The following is a 23,444-nucleotide window of genomic DNA, read 5'->3' on the forward strand; positions in this document are numbered from 1 at the left end:
CGGAGCGTTGAGACGGGGCCGCGGCACCAAGGCCGCGGCCAGCCGCTCCCTCCGCCCGCAAGCGGGGCGCTCCCGCGGCGCCCCCACAGCGCACTCCGCCGCCGGAACTACATTTCCCAGCGTGCCCCGCGGCGGGCGCCGGGGCGCTGAGCGGCGCAGGGCCGGGCGCAGAGCGGTTCGCTCTGAGGGGCCGCGGGAGACGTGGCCATGAGGCGCCTCGCCGGACTTCCTCCCGTCCCGGCTGCCACCCTCCTCATCCTCCTGCTCCGCTGCGCCACCGCAGCCTCCCTGGTGCAGCGCGGCCGCCCGGCGGAGGGCAACGAGAGGCCCATCATTGGTAAGGGGCGGCGGGGCGGTGGCCCCGCAGCTGCCGGCGGCCGCTCCCCGGGGATCCCCGGCCGGTGCAAGGGTAACGCGGCGGTTGCGGGTGCCTCGCAGCCTGCCTCCGCCGTCCTGCGGCGCGGGGGGGGAGCGGGGAACGGCTGCTGCAACAGACACGAAACCCTGCCGGTTTCTGCGTGGAGTGAAAGGTCTCTCGGAGCCTGGGTTTGCTTAAAGCTTTTATAAATAGTGTTACGCTACACGTACCTTGTTTAAAAAGCTTGAAATAACAGTACGGTATTTAAGAGAAGTTGTAGTACTAAACAGTTAAAGCAGGGAAGCTGAGTCTTAGTCAGATAATGTGTGTTTATTTGGTACCTGGTGACCAGGCATCGTAATTGATGCCCAATTGTCTCAGTGTTTGTAATTCAGGCAGTAAATGTAACACTGTAACCTGGCATACAGGAAATTGCAGTTTAATTTTTCTTCCAGTGTGCAGCTTTTGCTATTTGTGTAGTGCTAATTCTCTTTCTTGGACCCTTTAGGGATATTGTCACAGGAATGTCACTTCGAGAAGTTCCACAGATTTGGAAGTTCTTATATTGCAGCTTCATATGTGAAGTTTTTGGAATCTGCCGGTGCCCGAGTTGTGCCAATAAGGTAGATTTTTATATCCTTAAAAGTGGGTAATTGTTTAATGTAAGGGTATCATCTTAGAGGCACAGAAAGCAGTTGGCTGCTTTTCAGAGTGTTTAGAGCTCCTCAGAGACTATTTGAAGATGCCACAATTTGCAAGGTGTTTTAAAAATCAGGATAAAAGTAGACTGGAACATGTAATTTTTAATATTTCTTCTTATGATAATAAGCTTTCTTTGAAAAATACTGGTTTTTAACCTGTAAAATTACCCTCCATAGTTTGCATCCATGGTTTTTGAAGTTAGCTATATTCAGTCTAATGTGTAGTGCCCCGCAAACACACATAGATATCTCGATACGCATATGCATACTATCTTTTGTCACATTCTGTAGTGCTAGAATTCAGTGGAGGAAGGCTGTCAGTACTCCTTGAAGAAACCAAAGTCCAGTTCTGTTCAAACTATGTGGTGGTGTATTTTGGTTGCTGGGTAAAAAGTGGCAGAGCAAGTAATAGAACTGGCGATACTTCATAGCCAACAGTTAGCTATAAAATAGCAAATGCACTAAAATCAGATGTTAAAGTGGTAATTGTCGGAGGTTAAAAATGATACTAATGCAGCTGCAGAAAATCACAATAGGATGTATCTAGTCCACATGGTCCAATAAGAGCACTAGTTAAGCGCCTGAATTAGAAGCCAGTGTTCCTCGCGTAGCTGGTGGAGCTTTCGGAATGGTTGCTGACCAGAAGCTTCATCAATGAATGGAGGCTTCTAATTCTGGCAACTAAGTTAGATGCAGCAAAGCTGGACACTTTCAGTATATCCAGTGTATCAGTTCTGCATGAGCGTAGCTGTCATACTGGCTTGCTGATGTTTTGCTGATGCTGAGGTCTTTCTCATCTTTCCACCTGTCCTGGTTTAGCCAGGATAGGGTTAAGTTTCCCCAGCAGTGGGGGGGGGGCTCTAGCCAGGTTATTCAGATACCATACGGACTTCACATCCTGGCTCTGAAGCGTGCCGAAGTGGGACAGTGGGTTACCGCGTGTACTGTGGGATTTGCTCTATTCTCACTGCTGTATTGGTAGATATTTTGCTCTGTTCATTGTTATTACTGTTATTGTTGCTGTTTGTTGTGTTGCTGTTGCACTGTTGTATTAAACCTCTCCTTATCTCAGCCTCAGGGCTTTGTATTTCACTCCCTTTGTGGGGGAGGGGCAGCGGCCATGTGGTCTCAGACCCCAGCAGGGGCTAAACCACCACACCACCTCTCAGCTGTATCTTTGCTGAAGAATGGGTGTGACCCACTGTTGCAGCTCTGCCCTTCTTGGAGTCAATTGGAAACCGGAGTTGCCGGTCTGCAGGAAATAATAACCATGCCATTCATGTAAATGTGAAATTTAATGAGTGTCTGCAAAGGGGTCTCGGAGTACCTAATCCTCAACTGTACCTGACAGGGTCCTGTTTTCAGTCTTGTGGATTGAGCTGTTTCAAGTGAAACGTTTCATTTGATTTGGGTCTATTTTATTCTGTTTAAAGCATGCTTTCTACATGTTTTCCGTTCTCACGTTTCTGTTCTTTAAAGATGTTTTTGTGGTTAAATATGTATATTTCATATGTGTTATGTAACTATTTTCTTGGTGTTTCAGATTAAATCTTACAGATGAAGAATATGATAAAATATTCCACTCTATTAACGGGTAAGTTTTGAGCACTGACTTTCTGTTGAAAGACTTGATAGTTATGGTTTTGAGCTCTGCTGTATTCCCAAGAACACTGTCATTCTACTCTTCTGAGATTTAGTGCTGAGCACTGCAGGCATATAAACATGTTCTAAGGCAGAGAGCGCACTATTTTCATAGAATCACACAGAATCACAGAATTGTCTAGGTTGGAAAAGACCTTGAAGATCATCCAGTCCAACCATTAACCTAACATTGACAGTTCCCAACTACACCATATCCCTCAGCGCTATGTTGACTCTACTCTTAAACACCTCCAGGGATGGGGACTCCACCACCTCCCTGGGCAGCCCATTCCAATGCCTAACAAGCCGTTCTGGAAAGAAATGCTTCCTAATATCCAGTCTAAACCTTCCCTGGCACAACTTGAGGCCATTACCTCTTGTCCTATCGCTTGTTACTTGGTTAAAGAGACTCACCCCCAGCTCTCTGCAACCTCCTTTCAGACAGCTGTAGAGGGCGATGAGGTCTCCCCTCAGCCTCCTCTTCTCCAGACTAAACACCCCCAGTTCCCTCAGCCGCTCCTCGGACAACATGTGCTCCAGACCCTTCACCAGCTTCGTTGCCCTTCTCTGGACACGCTCGAGTAATTCAATGTCCTTTTTGTAGTGAGGGGCCCAAAACTGAACACAGTAATCGAGGTGCGGCCTCACCAGTGCCGAGTCCAGGGGTAAGATCCCTTCCCTGTCCCTGCTGGCCACGCTATTTCTGATACAAGCCAGGATGCCATTGGCCTTCTTGGCCACCTGGGCACACTGCTGGCTCATGTTCAGCCGGCTGTCAATCAACACCCCCAGGTCCCTCTCTGACTGGCAGCTCTCCAGCCACTCCTCCCCAAGCCTGTAGCGCTGCTGGGGGTTGTTGTGGCTGAAGTGCAGCACCCAGCATTTGGCCTTATTGACACTCATACATTTTGTCCCATGTCGGTCTGCTGCCTTTCCTTTCTTGAGGAGCACACATCAGATAATCTGCAACAGTGCCAAGGCATTCTCCTGTGCTTGTCTGCAGGCAGACAGAAGTGGCATTATAGTGGTTAACAATTTTACAAGTGAAATAGCCCACTTCCTCTTTGTTATTTTTTTCTTCTTCCTCATTTGAGTGATCAGCTTCATTCTGATATTTAATAGCACTTGCTGGGTGTTTTATCCCTGTGCCTCCCCTTTCTTCCCTTTTCCAGTCCTCTGCATGTCTGCTCTATCATAAAAGTTTCTGATTTCCAGTCTCTTCTACCCTTTTCTCTTTGGGTGCTTTATCTCTTGCTGCTTGAGTGACCCTTCTTGCCTGTTGTGATTCTGTGGCTTAAGTCTTTGTTAGAGAAACATTCTAACTTTTCAGCTGACCTATGGCAACCCATGTGTTCCTCCTGCATTTTAAATGTGGGATAATGTGATCTAATTTAACGCATTTTAATTACGGACTATGCAAAATCAAAACCTTTTATGTTTGCCTTGTGCTAAAAGTGCACTTTAGAAGAGTTAAATCAGCTGATGCTACACTTCACAGACTTGACTGTGAGCCCATAGCATGTGATTGGGCTACTTGTAGTCATGAGATGAGCATCTTAAACCATGAATATTTCTGTTAAGCTTATGTGTATACTAGAATGTTAATCAACATGTGTAGAACTTGCAGATTTAGACCTGTGGCTGTCTGGGGAGATCATCCTCCTCTTAGGCTTCACAGCATGCCCTGTACACTAAGACGTACGTCTTTACAGTCTTGCGATACAACGCAAGAATAAGACAGTGACGCTTTCTCCTCTGTGGCTTCTCATGTTGGAGATAAAATGAAACATTTCATCCCTTGCTCATGGCTGCCAGCCTCTCTTTGGTTGCCAAAAGGACTTTCACCAATGGGGTCTCCCATTCTTTCTACCTCACCACCTGCCTCGATGCAGAAGAGGGTGTTGGACAAGTAGATCCAGTTCCCTTATCTTTTTGTCTTTGCAGTGACTGACAGTTGGGTTTGTGCTGTGTAGGTGGGTAAGGATGATCTGTATTTCTTGTCCTCCACTGTCAGCTGATGGCTTCCACAGTATAGCTGTGTGTAAATAACAAATAAGATCTCTGGAGGGAAGGACTTCCCATTCTGTGGAAACTTAGACTAAGAGACACATCGATCTTTCATGCTGTAAGAGCTTAGCTCCAGGTTCTTTGTAGTTGGAAATTATTTATTATTAAATGCAACCTTATGAAAATCATGATGTTTACTATAGTAGAGACAGAATTTTATGAATATAGCCATGTACTCCTGAGATAGCCTTTGAAATTCCAGTGAACATCATCAGCTCTAACCAGTTAGAGATACTAGAATGCAGGTAGCTGCATTTCAATCTGCTTATGACAATGCCAAGCTGTTACTATTGCTACTTAATGAGTTACTTCCTTTTTGCATTAGCAGAAAGGACAATTGTTTTTCCTAATTAGTATTGGCCAGTTTTTGGGTTGAACAAAAGGAACAGGTGAAATGAATTTTCTACCACTTCCAGGTGGTAGAAAAACCTTATTTGTTTAACTAGATTTTTGTAGAAATCTATAATCTGGCCTGTTTTGAAAATACTTTCAGCTGTATTCATTTTATATATTGGCACTGGAGAGTAATCTGATTTATATTTTTGTGAATACTGCTCTACTTTTCTACCAAATACGTGGTGCCTTTTGCATGATCCTGTGCATCATTCACCTTAAAGTAAGCCTGGTCACGAGGGTTTAAATGCACACTTGCTCTCCAAGTGCTTGGCATCATTTGAGATGTTAGTTGTTTCTAGGTGCTTGTTAGTATCTCACTGATACAGGTTGCCATTTCCAGAGCACAGAAATGTAGAGGAAATCCTTCAGCTGTTTTAGTAGAAGATCAGGGACTGATGGGTGTGGCTCAAGTAAATCTACTTGAGGTTCTGATGCAGTGGCTTAGGGAGCACTTACACATTCAGTTCTGTCAGTTCTGTGGGTACTGTTCCAGTTACAGCCAGAAGAGACTTCCTTTATTTCATGTTAACTGTCTCTGATAGTACTTGATTACTTTCTATGTCATCACATGTACATGTGAAATCTGTACTGTAGTGAGTCCTTTTTTTTTTTTTTTTTTTTTGTGATGTTTGGGTTTCGGGAGCTACACAGGGAATTGCCATTGCTAGGTTTTTTTTGTGTGTGTGTGGTGGAAAAAGTTTATGCACTATTTCTTTGAAATAGTCTATGAGATTGCTTTGTCTTCTTTGGCTGTATTAGATCCTGTGTGACCAAGGATTATGGCTGAGTGTACTTTTTTTCCTTTTTAATAGGAACTTTTTGATGCAGTAAGGTCACTCTGCCAGGGCCATAGTTCTTCTTTTCTGAAGTTGAACATGATGAATTAAGATTGAGGCCAGGATTTTAAAGTAGTAGGGAGAGCCAGCTAAGAGTTGGGACAGGATTGGATGCAGTCATGGCATGCAACCCTTTTGTATGCCAGCTGAAATCTGTATGTTTTGTGTATTTTCTGTTTCCTCTTCCTTATCTTGCACTAGGCTCGGTCACTACTTGTACTTCAGGATATGGTTCTGTTAAGGACTCAGTCACCTGAACTCAGCTGGCTATGTGTGCACTAGCTGTCTAAACTCCCATAATTAATGGAGTGCCAGTCAGTATAGCCAGTGGAGCCCACAGGAGTTGGTGTCTTCTCTGGAACACATACTCAAGTCTCCATTGACTTTTCTGAGTAGATCCCAGCTGTCTGTAATGGAAGCTTAGATGCCTATCTGTAAACTTCTGAAATGTAGGTGGCTTAACCTAGACCCGAATCCTACCCTTAAAACCACTGTCAGTCCTTTTTCTGTGTACGTTGTCCAGGTTTTAATTTGATCACTGTTGCTAATCAAATTCTTGGATGTTGCCTTTCAGGGTACTTTTTCCAGGAGGTGGTGTGGATCTTAAGACTTCAGAATATTCCAGGGTTGCTAAGATATTTTACCACAAGGCAATAGAGGTAATTACTAAGGAACAGTCTGTTCTTGTTACTGTCACTGTTCAGAGATCAAAATGACAGGGAGGCTCATATTTTCATAGTTATGTATTGGTATCCTGTGTGTTAACTGTAAGCCCGATAATAAGTAGCTCATTGCTGACTTCTGCATTAAAAAAAAATCATTTAATAGCTTAAGATTCAGGCTTCTGACACCCTTTCCTGTTACATGTTGTGTCATGGTCTTAAACTCCCAAGTTCTTCAGGTGAGAACAGTATCATTTATTCATTGTACCTGAGGCTTTATGGCTGTGTGGAACTTGCAATAAAGTAACGTTAATGCCTTCCAAAAGCACAGAACATCCATTGACATTAAATGTTGAACAATGATATATATAGATGTAATAATTTGTAGAAGTCTACGACTAAAGTTTAGACTTGGAAGGAATTCTAGAGAGACTCTCAAATAAAGCAGTTAACAGTAATATAACATTAAGGCCTCCCTTCACATGTATGTTACAGCTAGTGAAACACCTTTATTCTTGCTTATCTATAAATAGATTAATTAAATCTTTGGAGATGCAGATGAGGGATCTGCATTAGCACATTATACCATTTTGCCTGTTTCTTTGCATTGGTAACTGTAAATATAGCAGATTTTTGAAGTAAACACTATCTTAATTTATAACATGAAAAAAGGTGGGAAGAACACTTGACAGGTTATATTAATTATTTTTTAATATTTATATGATCATTAGCTTTATTAAGAAAAGATTGAATTTCTGGGAAAGCTGTTTCAGAGAACATCAGGAAGGCTCTGGATCCTTAATGAAGGTTTAGTTCTCCTAGAGCATAAGAGATGGGTTTTTTTCAGATAGTAATCAACACATTTTGAAGTAAAATTTGCATTGTGGAAAGGCAAATCACTGAGCTTTATATGCAATCCTTATGATTTGATAAGAATCTTCTGTATTCAAATTGAATAAAAACTAAATTTTCTTTCTTTTTTCCTCTTTACTAGCTTTATTTTACTCTCAGCTAATGTTGATTAAAATTGTCACAGAAGTCACACTTTGGAAAACTTTGCCCAATTCTAGAGACAGTTCGGAGTAGTGCTTAAACTGTTACCATGGTACAAGCATTCACTAGCAGTGAGGAATTCCTCTTCTACCCTTGCTGCTGACTTTTCAACTGCAGGCAAGGAAAACGCAGGCGATGGCATTCACAGGACCAGTCAGCTGCTGCAGTTCAGTGATTAATTTTCTGACTGTTCAGTCCCTGTGGCACCAATGTTCTTATTTTGGCTATCTTTATTTGTAGTGATTGTTAGTCTGTTGCCTTAAACCTGAACCTTGCAAAGACTATCTCACTTTTATGTGAGACAATCTCATTTGTCTCTTTGAAACTGCTCACGCTGTGCGAAGTGCAGCCTCTTGGTATTCAGTACTGGGGCAACGTTTTCTTGTGTTTTGCAGTACTATTACGAAATTCTGTTGACACTTCACAATGATTAACTGAATTGCACAGGTCATAATTTCATGATCAGAGAGGCCGGTTTATTAGATGGTATGTGTGCTTCAGGTGAGGGAAAGGCAGAAAATAATTTTCAGTTCATCATAGTAACCCTTACTAAGAAGTTGGGGATTTTTTCTGTGCTATTTGTGATGATTGTGTGTTTTGATTTTCATCTTTTGAGACCTAATTATTGCTATAAAATATTGGTAGTTTTACTAATGCAAGGTAAGATACGATAGTCAAGAGGGTATTAGGAGGTACAGGACTGAATTTTGTGGGTTTTTTTTTTAAAATGTATGAGAGCTCTTTTTCTCCATTTTTAAATGTTCACAATGAGCAATTACTTGGTCTGGCTCTGCTTTAATATGAATAGAGGATGTGAATTGCTAATCCCCATCCAAGTCAATAGAATTTTACTAACGAGGCAAAAACCTAAATGAAATACTGTTTTCCAGCTTTTAAATTAGTTTTTAAAATGTGATGTCTTGGGTGTTCTTTAATATATACTTAGCCTCCAGGCTAAGGTTTATTAAAAAAAAAGGGGGGAGGGGGAGCACAAAATGATTACAGTTCAGTTGTAATTGTTCTTAAACTGTAGCTATTTTTTACCTTTAGTGATTTTACTCCTCACTTACATGTAAGACAGCCAGTGGAGTCCTGTGTCTAGCCAGACATGGTGGGTGGTCGTGAAGACTCTGCAGTACTATTAGCCTTCTTTCTGTACATCTTCCATGTTTTGCTCCAAGTAGTAGTTATATGGGCTTTGATTACCATACTATCAGTAATGCAGTAGGATAACATTTTTATTCTAAGCCTGTAATTTCAGGTTTCTCAAAAATGGCTTTTGAGCAGCAGCTCTTCGGGAGGAGGGGTATGGTGTGGTATGGATAACTTAAAAATGTTTAGAAACAAGTTAGAAAGACTACTCAGATTTCACAAAAACAGGAGTTCTGAGACATCCCAGTCTCTTAATAGGCACGTACTCTCAGGAATAAACCATACAAAAATGCAGATTTCCACTACATGTATGCACTGTGCTTAGGTAAGTGACAGGAACCTAGTTGTGTTCTCTTTTTGCTTTGCTTTCTCGTTTTTGCTTTCGTCTCTTGTTTTTGCACTTACCTGCCAATTTTTATTCTTTAGAAAATGATTTTCACTTCTCTGTGTTGCTTCAACTCACAATTTATCTTTCTGGAACACAGGTCCAAATCTGCTAGTTAAACAAGCATATAAGTATGTCACTTAAGACTGTAGTCATGCTAGTAATAGGATTTATGTTTTCTTAATACAGACAGGTGGGCACAGGCATACGGACATTGTGAAGGGCCCTTGCTATGTGATCATAATGCGCCTTATATAAAATTTTGAATTGTAATAAATAGGCTTTCCCTCAAAATGGTGACAGACTGGTTTGTGGCCCTTCTTATGACTGCCTTGTTTTATGGAAGTGTTGCTATTTTGCGGTTTCTGTTTAGACTGCCCTCAACATTACTTATTCGTAGAACAGAGCAGTCAAATTAATATCAACATTATGGTCAGTTTACTGCTTCAATGGACATGTGTACATCCCCTAGCCTTCATATTTTAGGAGAAAAGCTAAGGGAGTCTGGTTATTTCAACTGTAATTGAACAGTTACAATTCCTCTGTTAGCAACTGGTACTACTGTAGTAGTTAAAGCAGAAAAATTAGGAAGTTTCGTCAGTCTTCTTTCTGTAAATCTTCAGTACTTTTTCCTTATGTTGTTGCTTTTCATTTTGAAGGCAAACGATAAAGGAGATTATTTCCCAGTATGGGGAACATGTCTTGGACATGAAGAGCTTACATACCTCACAAGCGGCGAAGTTTTACTTGTTAATACCAAGACAGATGGTTTTGCACTCCCTCTGAACTTTACCTCAGGTGAGAAATTCATTACATCTCATGTCTGAGTTGCTGAGAGGTGGTGTGTTTTGTTCGTGATGAATATGCAGGGGTGAATGTTTGGGAGGTTTCTGATGATTATCTTGTTAAATTCTTTCTTATGAGTTGCCACAACTGTTTTTATAATGTCAGTGCAATTCTATCACCTCTAAAGCAGAGATGTGATCACAAGCCATTTGAAACCAACAGCAGTCAGCAAAAACCACAGTTGTGGCTCTTTGAGTCATTTGATAATTTGGACCTACAAAAATGTGGCTTTAGGTCACTTTCTGTTACCAAGTTGACCAAAATTCACGGGTCCAAAACCTATCAAACTTGGAGAGCAGATGATTTTAAATTTCAAATTGCATCTTTCCTGATGATGAATATTAGCACTGCGATCCCACTTGTACAGTATTGAAATAGGAGAGATCACTTAAGATAGAGCTGTGCCACTCAGCAGCACTGGTAAAGTGTGACCTCTGTTGATACTTCATCCTTTAATTTGTGAGTATTCCATCTGCGGACCATATATTCTGTCACTTGTGCTCATTGTGAATGGAAGGGTCACTGAAATGAATAGCAACGAATGATGTTTATTTTAGTGAGAACTTAGGTAGCGAAGTTGGGTACTTTCTGGGTCAAGACAGGATGACCGGTAACAGCATATTGGAAACCTGCTCTTATTTCACTGATTTTCCTTGCAACATATTCTAAAATCATAAAGTCATACTAAAGAAAAAAGTTTAATGCAGTATTTTATTAAATTTGTCTACTGTTCAGTATTAGTCCATCTGTTAGCAGCTTGGATAATGGACAATATCCTTTTTTCATTTTTCTTTGTAATAGCTGCAAAAGACAGTAGATTATTCAAGAACTTCCCTGATGATGTATTACGTGCATTTGCTACTGAGCCATTGACATCAAACTTTCATATTTGGAGCCTCTCCATGGAGGTATTTGATAATTTTATTTCCTGAACACAAATGCATTTGCTCTGTTAAAACTAGAAATAAATGAGCAAATAACACATCTTTCTTTTCTCCTTCCTTATCACAGAATTTCACAAAGAACGAAAAGCTTCATAATTTCTATAATGTTCTGACTACTAACACTGATGATGAAGTGGAATTTATATCTACCATGGAAGGTAGGGAAATGAATTTCCTTTGTAAAATGTGACTGTAACAAACTAGTTCTTTAGAGGAGGTGTGGCATTGATGTTAATTCATGCTACAAGCTTGCTGTTAGAATAGTAGGGTGAGCATCAGCCCTGTCAGTGCTCTGGCTGTGAGGAACATACTCGATTTGCAGGAATGTTTTATCTTTTGAGTACATACCTGTGAGCCTAATTACTTACTTCTCTCACCCGCTGTTCCCCTTCCAGATAATGATGTTACATTTTAGCAGTGGAATGGTCAAGTGCTGTGATATGCAGTGTACAGCACTTGTCCCGTAGTAGTTTAATCTCTCCACAGTGCAACGTGCCTCTGCTGCACCTTGCTTTCTGTCTGTCTGCTTGTGCTTGCATTCCGGTGATGCTCTGTATCTGTCTGCTGTACGGGAAGAACAATTCAGGGTACTGAGGATAGTAACATCCCTTATTACTTTAGCAGCAATACCGGCAACTGCCCTTCTACAAAGCCTTTTGCATTACTTGTGTTGCGTATGTTTTGCACCAGACTTGCTCGGTCCAAGAAACAAGTTAGTTCTTTAGGGAGTGGTTTATCTTGATCAGTGCACTACTAGCAGCTCTACAGTAAAGCCCAGCTGTCCGCCCATGGGATTCTTCTGTATGGCATACTGGCTGTCCTCCAGAAGAGAAGAATAGCAGTTTGATTAGAAAAACTGATTAGGCTAATGACCTGCATCTCTCATGCCTGCAAGCGGTTTATCACAGAGCAGTCATCAGCTGCTGTGCTGCTATTCTCTGTAAGAGAGTTAAGGACTGACTTCCCCCTGCGTGTATCAGGCCTGGCACAGAGCAGATGGGAGCTGCCACTGGATTGACTGGGCCTTCGAGGAGATCCTAAAATTTGGATCTGTCCCATGGAACTGACAGGGATGTCCTGTGTGGCTGTGAATATTTTATGTTGAGTGATGCTGGCAGTAGCTAGGAAGTTTTGAGACTGATACACTTGGAACATTATTTTTTTAGTGTGTATATATATATATTAATCCTGAAATAAATAATCAAAAAAGTGATGTACATAAATCTTCTTGTATGGAATGAGACCCTTCTTTTACAATATCCATTTTTTTTCCTTCAGTTCTACTGTGACTTTAACAGAGTTTCAACTTGCTGTTTAAGCTTTTGTGAAACTGTTGATAAGTGAGGTATTTTTGGAGCTTATCCTTTAAGTTTCTTTTGCAGTAAGACTAAGCACATAATTCTTAACGCATAGATCTTGCTTATGTGTTTGTTGCAGCGTACAAATATCCCATTTATGGCGTCCAGTGGCATCCAGAGAAAAATCCTTTTGAGTGGAAGAATTCACCAGGCATTCCACATTCCCCATCAGCTGTAAGAGCAGCATATTATATAGCTGACTTCTTCATTAATGAAGGTAAAAATGTTATTATCTATAAATGTTGGTTTTTAGAGTGAAGCATTAGTGAGAATCTTTGAAGATGACAGACCTCTTTTTCAGCTGTCAAAGTTCAGTACCTCTTACTGCTTTCTGTGAAGATTACTCTGCAAGCTTTATAGGCTTATAAAAAAACCAAGGGATACTAGAAATAGAATGTCTTATTAAAGTGACATCAAAAGGCCAGGCATTCCACAAACTGTTTTCAGTAGACTAGCTCAAAAGCATTGTTTGTGCTGTGACTTTCTATTTTACCATTTCGAATGATCACTGTAACATTTTAGCCTCCCTTGCACAAAGAAAAAGAAATGAAAAAAATACTCCATTCATAATTCCAAAGGTTTCTTGAGCTCCAAACTGAGTTAGAGTCATTCAATGTATTCTCAGTTTTGCTTGCGAAATGTATGAACCAAGACCATAAATACTGCTTGGGCAGTATACAGGTGTATCAAAGGGGTGCAATATGGTGCCCAACAGTTGTATACTATGCACAGCCCAAGAATTTTTTGAGCTTTACACAGCTTCTGATTTGTTTGTTTATACCCTAAGAAGCTGGAAGTAAATAATGTGTAAAATTTTGATAATTTATGATACTTCTGGTCTCTTTTCTGTAAATGAGCAGGATACACATACAGGAGTATTTGAAAGGATCAAACTTAATTTATTCCTTTATTTGTACTTGCTAAGCCATTCTGCTGAAATATAATTTTCATATTTTAAATTGATTATTTATGAAATTGTCTTACCCGATCGATAGGAACTATGAAGAACATAGTCAGTAACCTAATTGAGTTTGGTCTCTAGATTTGATCTCTAATCAAAAGAGTCACCTGATTGGAAAAAGCAGACAGTGATTTAAAGAAATGTAACTCATGCTGACCTGCTCAGTGAGAGCGTAGAAATAAAGTTGTGCTTCAGACAAGTTCAAGGGTCTTTTCTGCATAATGTAGTCTTACTCCCCTTTGCGAAAAGGTAGCAACATAACATAAAATTCCTTGTCACTGTCCATAAGCTTCCTGTATCTTCAGAATTTTGATAGGGTACTTATGGGAGACTAAGACAAAAATAAAGGGGAAAATAGGAGAAAGTATAGCATGAGTCTGTTTTTTCTTTTGTAGTCTAATACTAGAATGCATCATGTTTTCTAGTTTTGTTTGCTGCGTTCTCCAGTATCTGTCTGCACACTGTATTACAGGCAGAAGTAAGCTTGCTCAGGCTATTATCCAAGTAAATGTGGCTAAATAAGTGCCAATTCTGCTTATAAGTCCTGTTGAGACACAGTGCATGCAAGTTCTTCCGTATATGTATACGGATTTAATAAGCTTGTGCATAGTACCACACAGATGTGTCACTAGCTTTTAGATCTGTTGACCTTCAATTCTAGTAGAGCAAACTTGTGTCAACCAGCTGTATGTGTCTACCCCCCATCTCGTATACCAAATCACAAGTTATTCTTCATTCCCTCCCTGATCTGTGTACAGCTGCTCCTACCGAGTACTTCATATCATAATGTTGCAATGAGTGATTGAAGTTTCTAGCTAGTGTAAGGCAGAATGTCTTCCTTAACTTTGAAAATAAACCATGAAGTGAAAAACTTAAACTGTTTTCAGCTGGCAAAAATATACTCCTCTATGATCACTTAATAACTAAACCATTCTAATGAAATACCATTTTCATATCCATCAGTTGGTAATTTTAATTTGTGTAGAACTGCCAGCACGATAACCCAGACAGGGATTCAGTTTTTTATTGTCCTCACCAGCACAGTCTATGCTAGCACTGCAACTTTCAGTAAGCTGATACTCTGATGCATTTCTTTCAGTATTACAAGTACTGGTATAACTGGTATCTCTGGTAGATACTGCCAGTACCTCACAGATAAATATTTTTGTACAGTCTTGGCTTTAAATTAATCAAATTTCTCCCTCCCCAGTAATAAAATATGCTGTAACCAGCTTTCTGAAGATGTATTTCACAGTTCTACACATACAAGTTACTGTAATGCCATTTGCTGTTATGCTACACAGAATAACTTACTTTGACAAAAAAGATACTGTCAAAGAGGATAGCAATAAAGTGTTCTGTACTTTTACAATGTTTTACAGCCCGGAAGAGCCTGCACCATTTCCCCAGTGAAGATGAGGAAGCAAAAGAATTGATTTATAATTATACTCCAATTTATACAGGAACATTTTCTTCATTTCAGCAAATCTATTTTTTTGATTGAGTATCGTGTCAAAGGTGCAGTGTTGCTATTTATAAATGGAATTATTTACCAGCATTGCATAATTAAGCTGATATAGTACACTGCATGTGACAAAGTCAGAACAGTTCTCTTTCTTTACAATGATTTATCCTGTGTTTCTTCTGCACTGTTGGACCATTAATACAAAAATTTACATTCAGTAACATAATAATTGTCTTGGATGACACTTTAAGGCAAGCTGCAAAAAAAATGCTTTTTTCTTTCAGGGAGGAGGTCTTGATTATGCTTATAAACTTGGAAGTAATCATGTTTAGTACAAGGAAAAACACTGTATTCATATATTTTTAACATATGAGTTATCTTTGTAAAATGTGGACTGTGATAGCACTGAAGGCTTAGGTATATTGCTTAGTAAAATCCTGTCCTTTTCAAATGATTTAACACATCTTAGGTTTGTCGTAAATATGTGTATATAACCAAGTTGTTGACAGGGACTATTTTGTCATTTGAAAAATTGACCAAAATAGTAAGGAGGCATGATAGCAAAGAGACATTTTTGCCTAGAAAGCACATGTTATATCCCATTTGTGAAACTGTTTCTCTTGTACATTCAGCACTGTTTGGAGTGCTTATACCTTGTGAAGTTTACATGATACGAGGATGCAGTGTAAACTAGGCATTGCAAATACCAGGTAAAGTAAGTAAGTTTGGAGGGCACAGTTAAGTGCTGATTCAACTTTCTGTTCTTCTAAAATTCAGTTTTATATATCCTCCAAGAATTTGTCTGAGAGTAACTGGAGTCAGCAGACACATGCAGACATCCATTTCTTTGTATTTAAAAGAATGTAAACCTAATTTTTTCTTTACATAGTCTGACTTCTGTAGCTACTGGGTAGAATTCTCACTTTGAGTCAAGACGTAGTTTGCTATTAACTTAGCAAAGACAGTAGTTTCTTTCTGACTTGTTGGATAGTTTAATGCAGCTAGAATTCAAACAGCAGATGAATGTATATGAGAAACCTATTGATGTTGACATAATGTGATCGTAGCAGTTGCATTCAATACACTGCGATACCTTTTTTCTTTGCTTCGCTGCACACCTCGTTAAAACTTTGTTCAGTGGGTTTGTGTGGTGTCCAAAAAGGAACTAAGATGAGACAATCAGATGTAACTCTTCTGTATTGCACAGCTTCCAAACTCTGTTAACATTAATAGGGATTTGGAGTTCACGAAAAATTCAGGTTTATACCTCAGCTCTGTTTTGTAGTACTTTATACTCAAGTACCATATCTGAATAAAGCTAGTACGTTTCTCAGGTTTTTCAAGTAAAAGACTAACTTGTTCTTTATCATGAAACAACTGTGTAAGAGAATGTGAAATGCATTAGTTAAAAAACTATAAGGAAACATTATCTGTGACTACCAGGAAGACTACCGGGCAATTACAAGCTTAAACATGTGATATAGCAGATTATTCTTATATTTGTCAGATCAGCCAAATTCAGTAAATGGAACTTGTTTTTAATATAGGTGACTTTATTATATTAACTATATTAGCTTGACTTCTGAGTAGAACCAAGTGTAAAAAAGAGGATTATACTTTACAGTTGCATATAAATGTAGCAGCTAAGATACTTACAAACCAAGTCCAGTGTTCTTTCTTGTTCAGGCTGAGCTCTTTGGAATAGCTCTAAGAATTTTTCTAAGGAAGGGGGGCAGGATTTAGCCTTAAAAACAGGGATCAATCTTCAAGTGAAATGTCTGCTAACTGCAATGGTAGTAATTAGTTCCTAAGTGTGTAACCTTAAGGAATATTTTGTGTAATATGATGAGAAAGCAGTGTATTTATTATGAATTTGTATGTGTCTTTATATCCTTTATCTTGTAAAGCCTTATTTGATGGAATTCATGATTTTTCTATGATACATGAAATAAACTTTTATTCAAGCAGATGTGTATTTTTGTTCTCATTTTAGATACCATGGATAAAGCATTAACAGTCTTATCTTTTTATTTCCATCTGTGACAGTCACAAATCATGAGGCTGCTGAAACCTGTGTCCACTTGGTATGGTCATGTCAGCAAGTCAGGGTCAGGGTAAGTGAGATCCATGGCCCAGCACAGATGTACCTACAGCACAGGCAAGGACTGATGCCCAGGGCCTTGTCTTAAACGCACTTAAATGTGGCTGCCAAGCCAAGGGGCAGAAGCTTTCAACAGGGCTGCCCACAGCTCTTTCTCATGCAGCCTTTTTGCACCAGGCTCATCCCAGGTGCAGAGTGTCGGAGCTCGCTTGCCCGACCCCTACAATGCTGGGAAGGGGTTGCCGGTGGGTGCTCTCAGGGCTCTTGGAGCTGTAAGCAAAGCAACTGCTGTCTGCAGTGTTCAGTGAAATGACAACTTCTGTGTTCGTTACGCTACCTGACATCTTCCATCAAGTTCTCCAGACAGAAGCAAACTACAGGAACCCAGAAGTGTCTTGCACTCACCCAATAGAGGGTTTAAAAATTCATTTTAAAGAAATTTCAGTAGACATCCTCTCTGCTCTAAGTGATTTACAGTATGTTTTTTCATTGTTCAGACAGGACTAACACAGTTTTTAGGATTAATGCTGGAGAGAGGCAAAAAGGAGCCTGTAGATTTTTTAGTAGAATGGTTTAGATATTAAGTGATCATGGATGAGTATATTTTTGCCAGCTGAGAGTATCTCAGCTTATTCAGAGCATGGATTATGAGCTTAATCATCTTGCTTGCTGCTGTGTGGGAAGAACATCCATTGATCAGCAAGATAACCCTGTGTGTCTTGCAGATTATATTAAATCATCTTTAAGAAGGAAAAGTTTGAAATGGTTTTCTCTTCGTACTATTCTGCTTTTGCCACTAGATGGCCTACAAGAACCAGTATTTCTTACAATTTTGTAATTGGGTGTGGTGATACCTCAAAAGTTTCAAGTGACATGTTGAGTAAGATATTTACTGTACTGTGGTATTTACTTATGTACTAGGGTATTTGGGATGTGGGGGAAGAAGAAGGGAGGAGACAGAATAAGACTGGAATCTTACTGGTGTAACTGGCCAGATTGGCATGATTGCAGGAGAGAAACAGAGTACATGAGCATAGAATTAGTTCAGATGGGATTAAATCTTGTTTTCAGTGAATATTTAACACATTGGGGCATTAGCTGGAGGTGACTGGAACAACATACCTATTTTCAGGTGGTTGTTCCTCCCCCATAGCTACAGAATCTGTCTTGGTTCATTTTTCTATAAATATGAAACTTGCTCATGCAAAACAGGACATCTTAGATGGAAGAACTGAGAACCTGAGCTTAGAAAACCTTTACCTGGGAGGTAGGAAAAATCAGTTTGAATTCCTTCAGGTAAAAAAGGAATTATAAGGAATAAACATCCTGAGTAAGTGCTCTTAAGTACTGAGTTAAAGAGTAAGAGCAAGAGCCTAAACAACAAGCTCCCTTGTGGGGTTTTGGGTGGGTTGTTTTGATTTTTTTTTTTTTTTCCCCACCACTTCTAGGCTGACCAGCTATGCAAAATTCCCTAGCAAGGTAGTGAATCCAAAGTAGAGATCAGTGTTCAAGCAGGCTGTGACCCTATTCCCACCTCAATGCTGACTAGCTTATTTCTGGGCTAATTTTCAACCTTTTTCCCCTCATCATTGGTGCCACCTTATTTATTGCTGTGGATGCCACTCAGCAAAATGATATTGAAAGCTAGGCTGTACTGCACTTCTGGGCAGATTTCCATAAAAATTAGCAGCCTATTAGGGAGTGGTGGTTCTTTTCGTGGAACATCGAGGAAAGTACAGGCACAGTTTGAGCAACCAGGAAGAACAATAATAAATAGTTTCCCAGTTGTGTGTTCTCCCTGCATTGCCCTTATGAGGCAGGAGTCCTGAAGGGAGAGAAGTAGCTGTGTGTGTGATCAGGCAGCAGGCTGCATGCCAATGCATACTCAAGAATGTTTGGGTTTGAGGTGGGAGGGTGTACACAAGATTTCACAGTCACTTTTATCACAGTAATTAGCTTCATTTTTTATTTTATCTGTTGGGTTTTTTTTCTTATCTGGAGTTCACTTGTATGTACCTGGTGGTGGTGTTATCAGAAAAGCTATGGCAGTTGGCTAGCATTCAAGTCCCATTAAGGTTTCTAAATGCCTGTTTAAATTATTTTGGTTTGAGTACTTACATGGAAGACAGATTGACAGATACTGTGAAGTGATTGATTACCTGCCCTTGAGAGCCTTGTGTCTTTCCCCAGGGCAGGCCCTTTTCCTAATCCAGTGCTTATTTGTAGGGCAAATAGCAAGGAATATCTTGCCCAGGGCCACCTGTTGATCCGGCTACTATTCCAGCTTTCATCACTTCCTCATAATGTTTATATCTGTTTTATAATGTAAGCAGTATGTTTTAAGAGCCAGCTTTCTCTGTAAGTTCGTATATAACCAAAAATTTCCAAGACCCTTTCATCCATAAAGTCCAGACCGTCTAAAAATAGCTGTCACCATTTGAAAGAGCTCTCAAACAATGCATTTGTTCCAAACTTAAGCAAAAAACCTCAAGTTCCCTTCTTTATGATACTCAGAAATGTCGTGAACAAACATCCCTTGCAACCAAGCTTTCTGTAAATGAAAAGCAAAATGCAAACAAAACAAAAGGCTGAAAAGAGTAAATTCTAGCAATTGTTGCTTCTAGTCATTAATGCAGGTGGGTTGAGTACTATTAGCCTGGGACTATGTAACTTCCAAGTTACTTTTGATGATCTAGACTGGAAGGTATTTCACTGTGTTTCTGCACTTACACAAGTCTGAAAGATGATTTTATGTGTGTGTTAATTTCTTCCTATTTTCCTGAAGAGTAGATCAGCAGCAACAGAAAGTCTAAAATGTCAATTTTCTAGCTAGAACATTAGGAAATTAGTTTTTCCCTGCGACTTTTTTGAGGCACCAATATAAAAGGGTTGTAATCACCTTCCTCAGCCCCAGAATTCAACTTCAGGCTGGGAAGTTTAAACTTCACGTACCTGTACTTCACTGGGATTTACTCAGCATCTCTCACACTAGGCTAACTCCTTAAGGACCTGCTTTTTCAGAAGACAGAGACATATTATTGTGATTACTTATTATATTAACTATTTGTTAATATTATTACATTGTATTAGTAATAATGTTAGTATTGGTGTTACAGAGGAGACAGAATGTACAATGAATATTTTACAGACAATCTCTGAGATTTTTCTGAAGAGTCCCTGTCAGAATGAAAGTACTTCAGAGGCTGTGCAGACCCATTCTGACCTTGGATGGAGTTAGTCCTTGCTGTCCTTCTAGGGTTCCAAATTCATCACTAGCATTTTATACCATTGTACCACTGATGGAGTTTGGAACCATTTGCAGACCCACAAAGTGGATCTAACCATAAAATCATAGAATGGTTTGGATTGGAAGGGACCTTAAAGACCATCTAGTTCCAACCCCCCTGCCATAGGCAGCGACACCTTCCACTAGACGAGGTTGCTCAAAGCCCCATCCAACCTGGCCTTGATGTCTTATACTTCCAGAGGAAAAGATAGAAACTTTGAATAACCTTATTACCTGCTTTGCTTTAATTTGAGGAATTTGTACTGATTATTGTCATTAAGATTTGCAAGAATCATCTCAGTCCACCCATTCAGCCAAGAGTGCCAGTAAAACTGTTGTCTCTGGAGTTATACCCACAACAGTTTTGTTTGTTCTTTATGCCACTAAACTGAAAACAACAACATTTACTAGAAACAGAGGCTGGTTCACATTTCATCCCTGGGCTCTTAAGCTTTACTTCAGGTTTGTCATCCGTCCCAAGGATGAGTTTGAACACATCCTTGTAGTTTTCCCACTTTGGTTCTTGCAGCCTATGCTACTTTGGAGCTCCTTAGGGAGCTTAGATACAGTACCATAACTTCTAGCCAGCAAAAGCGCTTTCTTCCAGCAACAGCTGCCATAGTGTTCCCAAATTACTGTCACTTAGAGAAGCCCAGTAGCTCCCTGGCCCTGAAGCACCAGTGGACACGCTAGCTGGAGCCCAGCCTGCTGCACCATGCTGGGGAGAGATACTGGAAAGGAAGCAGCAAGGAGCAGCCTGTGCCATCTGAAGCAGCAACTCAAGCTGTCCTAGCCTGAGCTATGATTAGGCAGACAGTACTTTAACATAAATGTCTTTCATGTCTTTTTATTCTTCACTATCAATGCTCTTGCCCTCCCTTAGATGCATTTGTAAGGCTTCCCTAAGAAAACCATTCAGCATCAATCAGCAGTTTCCTCATTTATTTTCCATGCCCAAGGGGTCTGAGACATGCAAAATGAATGAATCTGGACTAATTTCCAACTGTTTTAACCCAAAGAGAAATGAAACTTGTACTGTGGATATGCTGTGGCTTTTAGCCACTCCTTAGTGCAGCAAGGAGGGGGGAAATTATAGTACAGATGAAGGTGTATCTTTATCTATAAATTTTATTTGAAGGGATCCTACCACATCAGCTCAGGGAATGTCAACCTAGACAAAAATACCTGTTTGACAAGCGGGGCTTGCTGGGCATCTTTTGTTTTCCCAGATTTCTCATTTGAGCACTTTGATAGTAGAGTCCAGGCTATTTTATAATAAACTACCCTTTTGGCAACCGTAGATAGTGATGGTCACACCAGGGCTTTGGTGCTAAACCCAGCGATGCCTCCTTCTGTGGCTTGGCTGGCTGTGGCAGTCAGGCCACAGAACTGTGTGAGGGAAGTCATATGGCAGATGAGGTTTGACAAATCACACCAAATCTGTCACGTCTCACTCACACTTAAACAATTTTGCTTTCCTAAAAACAGAGCAACTCTGAGGCTCGTACTCTACCACACCAGTGAGTGCAGACGTGCACAAAGCACGCCATGTATTTGGGCTGTTCGCAAAGGACTTAAAGTGATATTCAGAAAGGTCATAAAGTGCCAAATAACGTTCCATCTTCATTCTTCATAAGAGATAAAATTGATACCTATGTAGCATAATGAAATGATTTCTATTTAGAAATTATATCTTGTTGCCTGAATAAATAGGATTCTTTTTTTCTTCTGCTGCTTGGAACCTTGATAGGGTAGCAGTGTTTCCTCTCCTGCTCACCTTTTCAGTTTGCTGTCCATATCCATATGATCTATAAAGAAGTGAAGGCTGGCAGTTGTAATGTCAGCACCCATCCTCTGCTCCATGGATATCCCTCCCAGCAGCAGACATGCTTCCTTACTGCTGCCCTGTGGCTGTGTGGTCCAAGAAGGGTGGTGGTGACCATGATAAACCTCCCATGCACTCACTGGAGTTGAATGTTCATCCATGCAGTGTCATTGCTAACAAAGCCGGTGTATATTTTGAATTCCCAGACAGCTTATTTGGTGTGGTAGATGACACAAAACAGATCTCTCCTGGGATCTGTTGTCCCCAAGTTGAGGAGTGGGAGCATGTTTATACAGTGCCATTAGGGCTAGGGTTTAATGTGGGAAGAAAAAAAATCCTGTGAAAAAAAGCTGGTTTTAGAACAGAGCTTGATTGTCCTGCTCAGTGCTTAATTACAAGACAGATGACCCCATATGGTAAATAAAGGGGTAAACTGACATTTTTCTTATGGACTTTGCTGCAGCCTCTAGATCACTACCACACATCATTTTTATTCCTTTAGCACAGCTTATCTCCTGCTAAGATTGTCATGAATTCATTGCATGTTTTTTAACTCATAACTATAATAATGAAGAATATAATCCAGACAGATGGATGATTAATTATATGAGAAGTAATTAAAAAGAAACATAATCTCATACTTTCATGAGTAGCAGGATTTTTGGTAGCTGTATTGTTCTCTGTGTCCTGTAGAATTTACTGATAAATTATAATCTAGATACCAAGGCTTCAAACCAGACAAGAAAAATTAAAGAGCTTCATTTATGCAATTTGAAATTAGACTGGAGCACTGAAAAATAGAGGCAATTAAAATTTGGGATGTCTCATCTGCCTGATTAAACATCCAACAAGATGCGTGACTGACACTCCTCTCCAATCTTCATTTATTTGTTTAATATTAAAAAACTCCTCAGATGTATATAAGCCATCTGCTGTTCTCAGATTCACTGAGCCTTGATCTATTATGCATCTGCAAAGCATTTTCATTAACTATGGAAATTTGCTCATGAAAATTTCTAGCAGAAAAAGCTAATACTTTCTAGACATTTCTGATTATGGCCCAATCTTCTTTCTTCTTTTGTCTGCAACAGCTCTATTTTGATCATTACAGCTAAGATGCAGACTGCTTTGGTGTCATAAATAACACTGGCCGGGTGACAGCAGCCAGGCTGGGTCCTTCTCAATATGTTCAGGCCACTTAACCTTGTTATTTTCTCAGTGCAGTGCAGAAATCTCCACCTGGAGACAGGGCCCTTGCTCGGCCAGTGGACAATAGAGCAGCCTGCATCATGGTGTGGTGAACCTCATGGTCTAAGTGCCAGGGTGAGAGGGAAAGCGTGGCAGCGTGTGAGGCGTTTCAGACAGAGGAGGAAGCCGTGTCCACTGACGTGGATGTCAGGCAGCCCA

At 40.2% G+C, this 23,444-nt stretch overlaps 1 protein-coding gene across 1 annotated transcript; it reads left to right on the top strand.

Annotated features, from left to right (window-relative positions):
• Positions 1-134: 134 nt before the first annotated feature.
• Positions 135-16,792, top strand: GGH (gamma-glutamyl hydrolase). The gene is made up of 9 exons (XM_074818386.1): positions 135-337; positions 867-981; positions 2,603-2,653; positions 6,574-6,658; positions 9,911-10,049; positions 10,899-11,005; positions 11,109-11,199; positions 12,479-12,616; positions 14,743-16,792. The coding sequence occupies exons 1-9, from the start codon at positions 208-210 to the stop codon at positions 14,862-14,864; spliced, it is 978 nt and encodes a 325-aa protein (XP_074674487.1). The 5' UTR covers positions 135-207; the 3' UTR covers positions 14,865-16,792.
• The last annotated feature ends 6,652 nt before the right edge of the window (positions 16,793-23,444 follow it).

Source organism: Strix aluco, chromosome 1 (assembly GCF_031877795.1).
Source record: "Strix aluco isolate bStrAlu1 chromosome 1, bStrAlu1.hap1, whole genome shotgun sequence".
NCBI lineage: Eukaryota > Metazoa > Chordata > Aves > Strigiformes > Strigidae > Strix > Strix aluco.